General features: G+C 49.9%; 1 protein-coding gene across 1 annotated transcript; it reads right to left on the reverse strand.

Annotated features, from left to right (window-relative positions):
- Positions 1-1820: 1820 nt before the first annotated feature.
- On the reverse strand, positions 1821-10262 carry METTL21C (methyltransferase 21C, AARS1 lysine). The gene is made up of 5 exons (XM_055336160.1): positions 10201-10262; positions 9848-9988; positions 6330-6481; positions 3379-3496; positions 1821-2340 (listed from the first exon to the last, which is right to left on the reverse strand). Exons 2-5 carry the CDS (start codon positions 9975-9977, stop codon positions 1946-1948), a joined length of 795 nt encoding a protein of 264 aa, XP_055192135.1. The 5' UTR covers positions 9978-9988; positions 10201-10262; the 3' UTR covers positions 1821-1945.
- Positions 10263-14751: the final 4489 nt, after the last annotated feature.

Raw genomic sequence — 14751 nt, forward strand, 5'->3', positions numbered from 1 at the left:
AGCGGGTAGAAATGCTGCAGGACAGACAACTCATATTCTTCAGCAGATAAGTGGCCAGAGGAAAAAGCAAGAGGGAGAGAGAAGCCGCAGGTCAAAAGAGATATCAGATACATGCCAGCCAGTTAGTGAGTCAGACATGGACCTCATCTGGGTCTCGATTCAGATGAACCCCAAAAATAAATGTCATGACATTTAGGAAACACACGGAAGTTGGAACACCGCATTTTTCAACATATTACCATGTAATACCAAAATACTTAGTATAAAATTTTATATTAAATAAAATATATTTTAAATGTGATAAAGCATTATGGTTATGTGTCCTATGTATGTGAACCAAATATACAGAAGAAAGGATATCTATTATTTCTGTCAAATTAATACAGAACTGGAGAAGTAGGTGTAGGTACACATAAAAGGAGATTTGCCGGGAATTAAAAATCCATATGGGGTGAGGGTGGGGGGCCATGATTCTTTCACCTACTTCCTTAAGCAGCATTATTGTTATAGTTGCCATACCAATGAACTGCACACGTTTAAAGTGTATGATTCAAACTTTCAATATATTTAAGTTTTTCTATAAAAGCTTGAAGAAAGAGTCTTTATGATTGTAGTCTGGCTTTTCTAAAAGGGTAGACTTCTCTGTCCATTTAGAACATAATGGAATAAGCATATGATCATCTCTTTTTGTCCTGGAAATGTGAAAGAGATCCATTTAGAATTCTAAGAAGAGATTTAGGCATCAGGTCCCATGCTGTAATACTGCTGAGCTTTCTATATTGACACTTGGCAACCTTGATCAACTTCTTTGAGTCCCAGGAATTCCACTGTAGATGATCCACAGCCCCAGGGTCAGCAAACCAGGGCCTACGCGTTTAATCTGATCTGTAGCCTGTTTTTCACAGTGTCCACAAGCTAAGAGTGGGTCTTAAGTTTTTTTTAATGGCTGTAATATATATATATATATATATATATATATATATATTCATTCTGTAGAGAGCGTACGTGGCCTGAAGATATTTATTGGCTGGCCCTTTACAGAAAAGGTTTGCTCACCCTGGCTTACATAAACAATTGCATCATCCACAAATAGCATCCCTTCCGTTCTAAATGTGCGTGTTCTTCCTCTGCTTTCCTACATTGCCCAAAGCCTCTAGCATAATGCTGAGAAACGGTGGTAGCTGGATTTTTTTATTTTTTTCCCTTATCAGAGAAGAAGCTTTTAACATTTTATAATCATGATGTTTGTTTTAGATTTTTTTTTTGTAGCCTTCTTTTATCGGGACAAAAATTTGATTCTTTCCTACTTTTCTAGAAACTAATCATAAATTTGTGTGTGTGGGAAACAGACAATCCAGACATCTAACTTGAAATGGTCCGGCCAATTCATTGGCACAGAAGCAGAGTATCCATAGAGTGGATTCTCAGGAAGTTCCTAAGACAGTATCCATTTCCTTATTCTGGTTCCATTCCCATATTTTTCACTTTTAATCAATGGTAAGCCTGTTACTGGTTTCATCACTCAGTAGCCATTCCTTTTGCTACAGCTAAAATCTGTATAAAACTGAGATAGAAGGATCCTGTCAGCCTCAGTTTTAAAAGCCTGTGACAAACGTGTATTAACAAATTCACAGTGGAAATAACGGGAGAAATCCACTTGTTTACAAATTTATACATGTAAAGTTTATTGAACAATTGAGAGTTTTTGGAAGCCAGCACAGCTACTTTTATGTTCTCATATTATTCATTGTAGATATTTAGGTTGGCCTAAAATAATCTTAGATGGGTTATTTTAGAAAGATGCCAGAATATTAAACTATGCTTATTCTAGGTATACAAGTCGGTTTTATGCACTACCTTCTTGATCTCACAGTCTTTTGTTGACAGTACAGTTTCCAACACTGCTCAAAAGACACTGAATGTTTCGAAAGGCATTTTGTTTAATTCAATCCCATTTTAGTATTCCTTTGAAAACTTTGACTGATGACTCTGGAAATTCAGCCAAGAGTGTTGTATCAAAAACTTGCTTGAATTTATCTAAGAATTCGTAATCGGTGCTGAACCTGAATTTGTTTGCCCAAAGCAACACCGTGCCTGGCTGACAAAGGTACACCATGGTGGTGAGCAGCTTGTCCAGGAAGTAGTGGTGGTAAACCACGTCCGAGGCCAGAATGTAGTCATAATAAAACATTGACTTGGGGAAGTGCTGCTCCAGGCTCTCTCCCCAAACCAGTTCTCTCACTTCCGGCAGATGTGCCGTACGCTTTACTGTGTTCTTCAAAAGATTATACTGAAGGTTTCCTAGGACATCAGGCAAATCCGTTGCTGTGACTTGAGCCCCTAAGAGATAAAGAGAGAAATTGTAATAATTACCAGGAGACACTCAGGCCGCCACAGTGGACAGATGCACTCAGAGAGAACACAAGAAATGGAGCTGCGCTTTCTCAGGTTTGTCCCCTTTGACAGGTGGGCAGTACATTTTGACCCAATCCCGCTGGGTAATTCTTTCCTGCGATAGCTCTGGCCTGTGCACTGTCCGATGCAGAGTCGTGGGTCGCTACCCCACTCCCACCACTGCCCCCCCGCCCCCCACCGACTCCACCCCCAGGTCATGAAGATCAAAAATGTCTTCTCTAGACGTGGGCAAATGTCCTTCTGGGCTAAATCACATTTGGTTGTGAACCACTGACATAGAATAAAACAGTGGTGCGGTGTTGAGAGATTTCAGGATAATTAGCTGCTTAATATAATAATCTATCATGTTTTCCCTTGTAAAGCTCTCCTTACCTGAAGATTTCATCTATTTTGTATGACTGTCTCCAACATAAATTTGTTAAATTAATTGCTAGATGTTTTAAGGCTAGTGACAATAGTTCACTAAGTGGACCACCCCATTTCCAGATTGATTTTTAATAGAAGAAGATCTGTAGTAGTGCAGGCAAAAGTACGCCACATCTGTACCCACCTCTTGCTTAGCACCTAGGAACTCACAACCTGCATTTGGGTTATCAATCTGTCTCCACCTTGGATTAACCCACTTATTTTTCTTCAAAATGTTAGTTACAATATTTGCAAGGAAAAACAGGAGACAGCCTAACACAGCTGTTTACGACAGGGGTGGGGGAGTCACAGCCCCAGCATCGCCACTTCCTCACACAGTCATTGGTGAGGTGGGCAAGTCCCCCGACCTCTCTCATGTGCGATTATCTTAATTCTGGGTTCACAGTACTAATTCCTAGTTCATGACATTTTGGGGGATTCAGTAAGTGAAATCATGGCCAAGAACCTGCGTCACACTTGGCCACGCGGAGAGCACTCGCTATCACTGCTGTCAAAGTCCAGGTGCTCTGAGACAAAGTCAGGAAGAAACAGACAAACCTAAAATACTGGCCACGATGGAGACAAGGCCTGGTCCAGCACCGATTTCAAGTATTTTAGCATCTTGGAGATTGAGTTCTTCTGTGTGTTCCTCCAAATACTGACACAAAGCCATAGCCTAAAAAAAATTTGCAGTTGTCACTTGAGCATCGGAATATGGGAAAGCAGTGGCGACCGGACCCCCCTTGCAGTTCCCCACGCGAAACACTACAAGAGGTGCTAGTAACGGCTGCAGTTTGTTGAGGGGCTCACGAGGACCCCAACAGGCCCTCCACGCCCTATCTGGGCCTCCGGGCTGCACACCGGCCCGGCTAAAGCACCTCTGCCCCGAGGCTACGGAGCAGGGGCCGCCGAGAGGACTCGGCCGGCTCCTGCGAGTCCCGGGGGGAGGCGGGGAACAGCCACCTCTGGCTCGGTCCCGCCTCGCCTCGCCGCCCGCAACCCGCTCCTGAGCGGTGCCGCGCGTCTTCACCGCGTCCCTGCGGACTCCCTTCCTCAAGCTCGGTCGGCTGGAACTCGGTCGGCTGCCTGGACCGCCCGCAGCCCATCTTTTTAAGCGGTCGGGTAAGAAGCAGACGGTCCACGCCCGGCTGCGCAGGCTGCAGCGCCCGCGGGCGGCCCGGGGCGGGGCGCGGAGTGCGGGGCGCGGAGTGCGGGGCGCGCTCCGGGGCGGGGGCTCCTGGCCGGGGCTCCGGGGGCCGCCGGGCGACGCAGGGCCGCGGCCCACGGACCACAGCCTGAGGAGCAGCGAGATGTTAAACAGCAGGCGAATGAGTTCAGAGGACTTTTTATAGAGAAAGATGCAGATGCAGTGAAGCGCCGGGACACCTGCACCCCGATGTCTTTAGCAGCCATGTCCACAGTAGCCAAACCGGGGAAGGAGCCTCGGTGTCCATCGAAAGATGATGGATAAAGAGGCTGTGGTATATGTACACAATGGAATATTCCTCAGCCATTAGAAACGACAAATTCCATCCACCATTTGCTTCGACGTGGATGGAACTGGAGGGTATTATGCTGAGTGAAGTAAGTCAGTCGGAGGAGGACAAACAGTGTATGTTCTCATTACTTTGGGGAATATGAATAATAGTGAAAGGGAATAAAGGGGAAAGGAGAGAAAATGAGTGGGAAATATCAGAGAGGGAGACAGAACATGAGAGACTCCTAACTCTGGGAAAGGAACTGGGGGTGGTGGAAGGGGAGGGGGGGGTGGGGGTGACTGGGTGACGGGCACGGAGGGGGACACTTGACGGGATGAGCACTGGGTGTTATTCTGTAAGTTGGCAAATTGAACACCAATAAAAATTAATTTATGAAAGAGAGAGAGAGAAGCTCACAGGTTCCCTTCCTTCTTCCTTCCGTCCCTCCCGTCGGCCTCCCGACCCCTCCACGGGGGCACCGAGGGCGCGGGGTCTGCGCCGCGGCCCAGGGAGGCCGGGCAGGGCTCCGCTGGAGGACGCCCCCGGGTTGGCCCCCTGAATCCTGAGATGCAAAGCGAACGAACGCGAGTCCGCGTGCGGTGTTTTCCCGGCCTCCCGTCTCCGTGCGGCTGCTCCGCCCTTGCGGTGACGCGGGGCGCTGGGCCGGGCCGGGGCGGGCCGGGCGGGAGCGCAGGTGGCGGCGAAGAGCCCGCGCGCACAGGGTGGGGCCGCGCCTCCCCCCGAGCAGGCGCAGGCGGAGCTGGCCACGGGGCTGCGCGGCGCGGCAGGGAAGGCGCGGGCGGCACGGGGCAGGAGGAGTGTCCCCTGGGGCCGCCCACGTGGAGCCTCGACGGCTGCCCCAGCTGCCCCCGCCTGCCCGCCTGCCGTCCCCAGGCCCCGCGGCCTTGCGGTCACGCGGGGAGGCGTGTCCCCGCCCGCGCAAGCCGCCCTTGGCGGGGGAGCAGGTGCCAGGAACTCTCTCCCCCTGACGTCCCGCCGGCGCGGCTGCCCATTTGCCGGATACAGCAGCAGCCCCGCGGGGCGCCAAACAAGAGGCCTTCCCCACGAAGGAATATGCTTACACACGTGGGGGCAACACGGAGCTTCCTTAGCTGGGGGGGGGGGCAGCTCTAGGAGCCTGGAGCCTTTGTTGTCCCTCCTCCTTGTCCTCACCTGCCGCTGGCGTCCGGGCCACCCTCGCCGTTCGGCTCCCATCGTCCCACCTGCCAGCAGCACCCCAGGCAGAGGCTCAGCCCCCCGCACCTCCGAGGCCTCCGTCCGCGTTTGAACCCACACCCCGGGCCATTGCCCAGCAACCGCGGAGCAGCTCGGATCCGGAGCCTCTCAAAGAGCAAGCTGGCATCGGAGGGCCGCTGCCCCAAATCAGTGGCACAGCTGCCCCAGGCGAACCAACCTGAGCCCCATCTCGCCCGCCCGGCGTCGGGGGAGTAACCCCAGGGGGTGGGTGCGGGTGCCCACCCGCAGCGCTCCCGCCGGTGCTCAGGTCATCCTCCTGGGGTGACAGCACACGGCCCCGCGTCCCAGGACAGACCGAAGCTGGGAGAAGCGGAGCCAGCAGCCAGGACCACAAGCCAGGGGCCAGCGGACTGACTCGAGATCCAGAGCGCCTCCCCCATTTCCATGCCCCCCTTGGGGGCTGCTGCGCGGAGGCGGGGCGGCGGCTCCCCACCCGCTTCCTTGGGAACACCCACAACATGGAAGGGAAACGAACACTGGCTCCGATTGGCTTTATTCCCAAAATTCGTATGAATTCTTCATCTTACTTCCTGATATATTCAGGTTTATCTTAATGTAAATGGTGTTTCAGAAAACAGGGCACAGAGAGAAATGATGGCTTCTTGGGGAGATGTTGTTGCTTTTGCAAGGCCGAGCGCACCCTCACCCTCACCCTCACTCCCTCCCGGAGAAGCCCAGAACGTGAAAGCACTTGGCCAACTGTCCAAGGTAACCCCAAAGTGTGGAAATGTGCCCCCAGAAGCCCCGACATCCCAGATGTAATGATTGTCTCACCCCTGGCCACACCACGGCTCCGTAGCTCTCTATTGATTCTTGGATAACAATCTTCGCGCCTGCAAACAGGTATTGTTCCTGAGTGTAGCTGGCATAATCTGTAGGAACAAATTTCTGGAGGCTATGAAGAGATGGTTCTATCTCGTTAGAATCTGTGGGGCAGAAAATAAAATAGGTTCCATGATTTGTTGATCCAGTGCAAGTACCCATGAGTTACAACTGGTAAGATGGGAATGGAGTGGGTGGTTTTCCCACAGAGAGGAGGTGATGCTGGCAAGGACAGCGGCCACAAAGTAGCACAAAACTGAGTGATATGGGGTGATAGGGACATGAAGTTCAGATGCGATGTTTTCGTGAGATGACGAAATGCCAGAGGATGCCCTGGGTCCGTTCCGCTATGTAGCAGAGGACAGAGAGGTGTGGCTCCATCCTCACCCCTGTGTTCTGATGGCAGGGGAAAGCTAGCTTGCCAACAGAATGGCAGGAGTGAGCTGTCTGGATGAGGACCTAAGCAAACACAGACCTGACTATTTTTAGGTCTTGAAGTGAAGTAACATTCCCGCATGTTGGCTGGAGCATGTTCCTTAAGTCCTTCCTACAACAGCTCCTCAAAAGGTACAGGTCACCCAAAGACGAGCCAGCTCCACAGTCCTGGGGGAGGTTGTCAGATGAGCTCTGACTATTAAGTTACAATTGCTTTAAATACCCTTTAAACTCATGAGCAGCTCTCAAATATCATATAAAATGAGAGGAAAAGAGCACCTGATCGGGGCTGACATCATGGGAGCAGAGATTGTGCAGATTTTGCTGAGTGTTTGAGAATAAAAAGAGCTGTGCTGCGTGGAAATGTCAGAAGTGGGGATGCTGAGCACATGCACACGGGGGGGAGGGGGCGGCCGAGCCCAGCGGCTGTGGTACCAGCACTGAGGAGGAATTAGCAGCAAGGAGCTGGAGGGAAACCTGCACGAAACTTGCCTTTGCTCCCGAGATCCGCCTGGGACATTTTTAACCGCAGGTGGCATGTGGGCTTTGGAAAATAGCTAAAAGGAGTGGCCAGTGAACATCTGAGGCGCTCTAACCAGAGTACCCCCGAGGTGGAAGAGGAGGAGGCGGGGTGCGAATACAGGGTGAAGGGTAGGGGGGTCTTTGGAGAAACCGAATCAGGAGTCTGCCCCTCGGAGGCAGGCGATTTCGGGTGTCCCTAATTAGCACACGTGCTAGAGCAGTTCTAGTTCAATTACCAAATAGTTCATGTCCAATTACCAAATAAAAACAAACAAAACAAAACAACAACAAAAAAAACAGGGCTTGCGTTTTGTCCACGCATTCATTTGCATTTTGCTTTTCCTAGGAATGAATCTTGGTTGTATGTTAGCAAAAAAGGATCGGCGTGCAGTAGACTGAGGAGCGGCCTTTGAGCACAGCGGAGCGCGGTGACTGGTTTGTCTTCAAGCATCACGGACGTCCACAGCCCCGCGGAGCGCTGCTCTTGGCTCCCCGGTGGTGATGTGGTGTGAGCTGCACCCTTGGGGGAGAGGTCTGTGCCCTGACCTAAATGCTGAGCTTCCAGAGACCCGGGCCTTCACGAGCTTGCAGGAACCTGCTAATAATAGTGACCGAGGCAGGTGCAGGCCCGCGTCCCGGTAGGGGCTGTAGGAGGCTGCAGGGGCGGGAAGGAGGCCGCTGGCCCTCAGCCAGCTCTGACTCCTGGCATCGAACACCCCCTACGCATTATCTGGGAATGGCCCAAGAGGCTCTTGCTTCTTCCCGCGAGCGGGGAGGCTGATTGAACCATTGGAGAGAAGATAAAAAGGCAGAGGAAGAGACCGGGGCCTTCCAGGAAAGGTTTAACCATTGGTCGGAGGCGAGAGAAAGAAGCCCTGTTTTGTAGGGGGTTGAGGAGGGATGCCTGGGTGGCTCAGCGGTTTAGCACCTGCCCAGGGCGTGATCCTGGAGTCCTGGGATTGAGTCCTACATCCGGCTCCCTGCATGGAGCCTGCTTCTCCCTCTGCCTGTGTCTCTGCCTCTCTCTGTGTGTCTTCTCATGAATAAATAAATAGAATCTTTTTTTAAAAAAAAGAAACCCTGTTTTGTAGGACTCGAGGACTACCATGGTGTGAATGCTCCCACCATGGTGATTTCCAGCCACCAGCCAACGCCCCCAGGAAGAGGTGTGCACACCATCACGAGTGCTCTCCACCAGGCGGTGCAACGGACACCAGTGAGCTCCAGAGCATAGACAATCTTAAAGATAATCTTAAAATGTATTAAAATAAGTCACAATGAGTTGTATCTATTACCTTGTTTTTTTAATATACATCTGGCTTTTATGTAATATATTTAGTGGTGCATTTTCATAACTTACATTACATTTCAATAATGGCCATGATTAACAACAATCCTCAAAAAAAAAAAAAAAAGCCCTGAAATTCAAGAGCTGGGATAAGCTGTCACAGCGCGAGGAGTAAGGACAGGGCTGTTCCTTTCCCTCTGAGGTTTCGTCACTGGGGTAGGTGACTCGGAGCAGCCAGACCAGCCAGGACTCAGGCCAGCTCCTGCAGACTTGCCTCCCCTACTATGGCTCAGACAGGTCCTTCCTCCCACGTCTCACCAGCTGGGGACCTATTTTTCTCTCAAGATGACAGAAACAGTCAATGGGTTGATTTGGAACGGCTCATCATTTCACAGGTGACTGGGCTAGTAGATATATGTCCCCAGACAACATTGTAAAGAAACGCAGGAGCATAAATATTCTCCCTTAAGACCCTTCTATGTTAAACAAAAATAAATTCATGCTTATTGCACGTTAAATGTTTTCATTTATTGTATCGATGTTAGAGTTTTAGAGAGATCAGTCGTTAGAGATAGAGTTGCCTTTTTTTACGTAAACTAGTTTAGTAAAAGCCTGTCTTAGTTGAGTTGGAACATAATTTTACCATGTTAAATGATTATACATGTTTAAAATACCATACCTTGGCTTTTCTGACATTATTTGTTATGTCTATTATTTGTTACTACTGAGTCCCTGTCCAGAAACGCAACCCATCTGCCAGGAGAATTTTGGCGAAAAGCAGACATGACTCAAGATTTTGTTGCTTTTTAAAAGTGCTTGTTACAGGGACACCTGGGTGGCTCAGTGATTGAGCATCTGCCTCATGTCATGATCCCGGGGTCCTGGGATGAGTCCCACATCAGGCTCCCTGCAGGGAGCCTGCTTCTCCCTCCGCCTCTCTGTCTCTCATCAATAAGCAAATAAAGTCTTTTTTTTAAAAGGGCTCATTACAAAAATATAACTATCTCAGATTTACACACAGGCTAAGACAAATTTGTGGACTTAGATAAGAAAATAATGAAAAAATAGGGATTACTTTTAATGCTGTGCTTATGCTTGCCTAAGGCACTTTTCTACTAAGCCTCACTACAGGAACAATCTAGAGTTAAAAGGAGATGGGGATTCTTATCACTGAAGTTAACTGGAAAATATCATGGCCAGGAAAGCAACAGAGGAAGGATGTTACCTCCTGGGTGTCCCCCGGTGCCATCCTCCTGGAGAGACCCCTCCACTGCCGGCTCCAAGCAGCCATCTGGGGTGCATGGTGCTTCCCGCAGGCGCCCGGGCTGCTGCTCGGAGCTCAGACACACGTCCATACCTGCAGCCGCTGGAGAGCAGAGAATCGGACAGGCTCAGCCCCGGCTGGCTGAGCCTCCCAGAGGCTCTAAAAGGTGCAGCTTATCGCCTTAGCATCTGCTGAGCCGAAAAGAACCCCTGCTTTTCAGCTTAGATCCCCGGGTGAGCAAAGCAGCTCCCCAAGGAGCTGCCACCCTCGTTTTGCAGAGCAAAGGAGAGGGGGACCATTAAACATCACCGCACCTGTTCTGTGCACCAAGAAATGCAAAAACAGAGCAAGTGTCGCCGGAGGACAGGCGCGACGTCGCTGGGGTCTAAAATGTATTTCCAGTAGCTTTTGGAACTGAATCTTAATGAAGAAACTCTGATCCAGCAGCGCATCTGCAATCGGGGCTACCGTGCGGATTGAGGGGTTAATGACATCGTGGATGAGAAGGCAGGATTTGAACCAAACACAGGGCTGCTCCCTTCTCATCTGAGGCTATATTGCAAGAAAGCGCTGGGGGTTGAGCCAGGAGCCTGGCCCGGCTCCCCACTCGGGCACTTGGCAGCTCACTTAATCCCCTCCCGAGACATTTCCTCATCAGCGAACAGGGGATAATAAGTGTCTGCTGCGACTTCTTAGGGCCTCCTAGGGCTGTGCTGGGAAACAGCAGGGTGAAAGTGATGCGTACAGAGATAAAAGCACCTGATTTAGGAGAGCAGACCTGGCTGTGGGGATCACTGATCGGCATCAAAATAGTAACCCATGACATCACTGCAGGGCGTGTGCTGGTGCCCGGCCCGTCCTGGTGCTTTAAGTGTATCGATTCGTCTAGTCCTAGCAATAGCCCCTATGAAGTAGATGCTATTCTTATGCCTCTTCTCAGATGCGAGCAATCCAGGCACAGAGAGCTTGAAAAGCAGCCCAAGAGCGGTGGCGAAGCCCAGAATCCAACCCAGGAGGTTCAGCTGCAGAATCTCCGTTCTAAACCCCCCGGCAGGTGCACCTTGGGTGGGCTTGTTCAGCCTGGGCTTCCCTTGCCTACTTTGCCCTGAAATTACTCATAATGCTTAGCTGCCACAGGGATATTTTCTAGTCTTTTTTTTTTCCCACAAAATATGAATGATTTTCCTCGCCTGTGTTTACCTTCCTGAGTTAGTCTCCACACCCCCGCCAACTGGGGATAGCAACCAGACACGCCGGCAGTACCATTCCCGACTAGCTGACCAAAAGCCCCCGGGGAATTGGCTTGATCCGTGAGCAAACAGACAAAATGGCAAAATGCAAGAAAGCACAGCCCCTGAGGCAAATGTCATTCCGCTCCGCACCTGGGCAGGTCGAGTGTCCCTCCCGTTAATGCGTTAATGCGCAGCAGCATCCACAAACAAATGAGATCCCTGTGAAAGTGATTTAACATTTTCACTGCCTTTAGGACCGAACGATCCAACGTTTGCCCCACTTCTCCAGCTAACCAAACCAGCCGGAGTGCTCTGCGGGCCTGTGCCTCCGAGCAGAAGTTCTTTCTCTTGCAGATAATTGTTCATTCCTTTCAAGTTTCCCCAACTCCAGGAAATGAACTGTTCCCCTAAGAGATGCAGCCTGGTTGTTTATGAGTACGCACAGCGTCTTCAGTGGGCAAGCCTCCACGCTTGGTGAGGAGCCTGCCTCTGAATCTCAGCACACCCCGCCCCGCCAGGTAGGCCCCTTGTTGGAGAGGAAGATAATGGGGACACCTACTCCAATGGTGGTTGTGGGAACTAAGAGAGGTAAGCCATGCACAGCATCTCACATAGGGCAGCAACCATTCTGTCTGAACCTAGGAGGGTGGCCAAGCAAACCATGCTCACGCAGCACCAGGGGCCTCTGAGCATTAAATTTAAGACCGTTCCTCACGTTGCATGCAAACAAAGGAGAATTATTTTCCAATCCTAAGTGTGCTTTTCCTTATGAAAGGAAACGACTCCCTCCCCCATCGCCATAGTTGACACGAGAAATTAAATTTCTCCCTGCATCTGTGCGTTGAAAGGCAATCTAGAAAGTATTGACAGTGCTCTACCTGGTACTGTCAGTGGGATGTAGCATCTGCTACATAGCGTGCATCAGTATTTGCTAAAGATTCGGGAAGTTTTTCAAATGACTTCGTGTTAGTCCCCTCAAAATAATTTCAAGCTGTTAGTTTAAACATTACCTTACGTAGCAGAAGAGATGTGAGATTTCTGTGCCCCCTTGAATCCACAATGTTTTATATAGATCTGTACCTGAAAGGATTAGCATTTTATGAACAAAAGCCAGCCAGTGCAAGTCCAAGTTATTTAGGGTAGCATGACCGACCAGGACTCAGACACATTACTTTGCTAGAATATCCATTCTCTCTCCCTCTCCCAATTCTCAGTGTTCTCTCTCTCTCTTTCCTACATACTGACACGTAATCCTTGCAACGTGAAATGGAATCACCCTCAAAAGATCCAGAAAATGCCTCCAGCAGAACAGAGGCTCTCCTCTCTGGTATCCAGCTGCCGTGATAGAGTTTGAAATGTAGACACATTTCGCTTTAAAAAGAAGTGGGGGTTGGGGGGGTTGGGGTTTTGAACAGACCTGCAGACTTTGTGCTCATTAGCCAACCTGCTGTGGCCAAAGGGAGGACTCGTGCCTGCTGTGGACTGTCCTGGACTCTGCTTCCAGCGGCCAGAAAGAACACAGGACTCTACCGGGAGAAGGCAGGAGAACATCTAACTAGAAGGGATGTGAGTTAACGGCTTTTAAGCTGCTTGAGGAGTATTTTGTTGGGGCAACAGGGAATAGGAAACCAGAACAACTTCCAAGAAAAAAAAGCAAGCCGTTGCAATGTATTTCAATGGGGGATAAAAGGGCCGCTAAAAAGGAAGGAAGAAAATCATGTACTCATTTGGAAAGCCTGGGAACCCTTAAAATAGAATATAGGGCATGTAAATTAAAACCTTGGCAGATGGGATTTAAACTATCACTCACGTTTATGAGGGGATAAGAGAATAGTAATTGAGCTTGAGTGGATACAAGAGCCTATTTTTATCATTTTACCCCACCTTGGTACTCTCTTCCCTGCTGTCACTGTTTTTTCCTTTATGTGCATCTCTTTTGGGTTAAGATCTGCATCTGGATGTGCTGTGATCCCACGACCGATGAGTTTTCTTTCCCGCTCCCTTAAATGAGAGGCAACCTGGATCCTTGCCCAAATCTGTCATTGCAAAGCTTACATATCCCCGAGTGGTCCAGGTCTCTGATTGTGTCACTTGGGTACCTTGTTTCCACCAGGGGTCAGCACCACTGTGTAAGCACCCCTATGTATAAGAAGTAGCCAAAAGGTGGTCATCAGAAGGTGGTTACGATGCTTTAAATGACTTTAGAAAACTGACTGCAATGTATACGTACGTGTCTCTAAATTCTGGCTGCATCAGAAATTACCTGGAAGCTTTAAAACACATAGAGTCTAGGCCCCTGGAAATTCCTGCTCGAAGGTTGGGAAAGAGCCTAGAGGTCTCAACTCCAAGTCCAATAGCCACCCCCTATGTGTCTGCGGCCCCTGGCACACGGGCGGTGGCGATCTATAGGGCAGAGGCCACGTGACTGATTTTCACATAGTTGAAATGTCAGCCCCTGGCGAGGGATTAGGCTTTCAGCATGGCTCTGGAGGACACACAGATGAAGTAAGTGCACATTTGGTCTCAATAGGAAAGAACTTTCTAACAAGCAGAACAATGGAACAATTGATCTCAGGGAGCCAGCATAATGGAAAGTGGGCCAGATTTGGAGTGAGAACACAGGAGATTGGACCAAAGGTTTATACAGGGTCAATAAACAGGCCATGAGTGTGCTGTCACTCTGCCTTTCTCCAACACAGTAGACCTCCGATCTCTCACAGTGTTTTTCCAGCAGAACCTAACTCTCTCAGCCGGTGGTCCTTACCATGGAGGAACCCTCCCCTCCTCCCAGGGACATTTGGCAATTTGGAGTTTTGTTGTCTTTTTCTTTCTTGGAACAGCTAGGGGCGGGGTGCTATGGTATCTCATGCATAGAGGCCAGGGGTGCTGCCAAACGTTCTGCATTACACAGGACAACTCTTCACAGCAACTCTTCCTGCCCAAAATGTCACCAGTGCTTGAGCCTGAGAAACCCTTGTCTAGGTGGGGGACGGGAGCTGCAGGGTGAGTTCTCAAGACACTTTTTATTTTTAAGTAAACTCTACCCACAACGTGGGGCTCTAACTCATTACCCCGCAATCAAGAGTCATGTGCTCTACGCTGGGTGCCACAGGGTCAATTCTAATTTCCACCCTACAGTACACCATCTCCTATCTGGGTGATCTCTGCCTCGTCAGCCTCAGTGTCCTCGCCTATAAAATGGAGGGGGTCAGCATATACAGGCCATCCAGTAGATAGATCCAACCTCACACCCTCTTGCTCCATCAGGTTTCTCCTGGGAGCAGACCCAGAGACAAGGATTTGAGAGAAAGGATTGGGTGGGGAGAGAATCATCCAGGTAAACGATGGGTAGCCAGCAAAGGGTGTTGAGTGCAGTCAGCTGCTTCAGTGGGCAATGAAAACTTGCACTCGTGGGCAAGGCTGGGAGATGAGCAAAATACACAGCTCAGAATGATTCCATTCCGGGCTCAGAGGGCTTCTGGGGATTCGGGCACCTCAGGATGGATGCAGAAACCAGCAGCTGGAGGATGCAGGTGTGTCTAAGAGACTGGTGAGTGAGGTGAGTGGGAGCTGAAGGAGGGATGCTGGCCCCGTAACAAGCAAGACTTCTGTATTAGCCTCCCCTCCCTTCCT

Source organism: Nyctereutes procyonoides, unplaced genomic scaffold (genome assembly GCF_905146905.1).
Source record: "Nyctereutes procyonoides isolate TBG_1078 unplaced genomic scaffold, NYPRO_anot_genome, whole genome shotgun sequence".
Classification (NCBI taxonomy): Eukaryota; Metazoa; Chordata; class Mammalia; order Carnivora; family Canidae; genus Nyctereutes; species Nyctereutes procyonoides.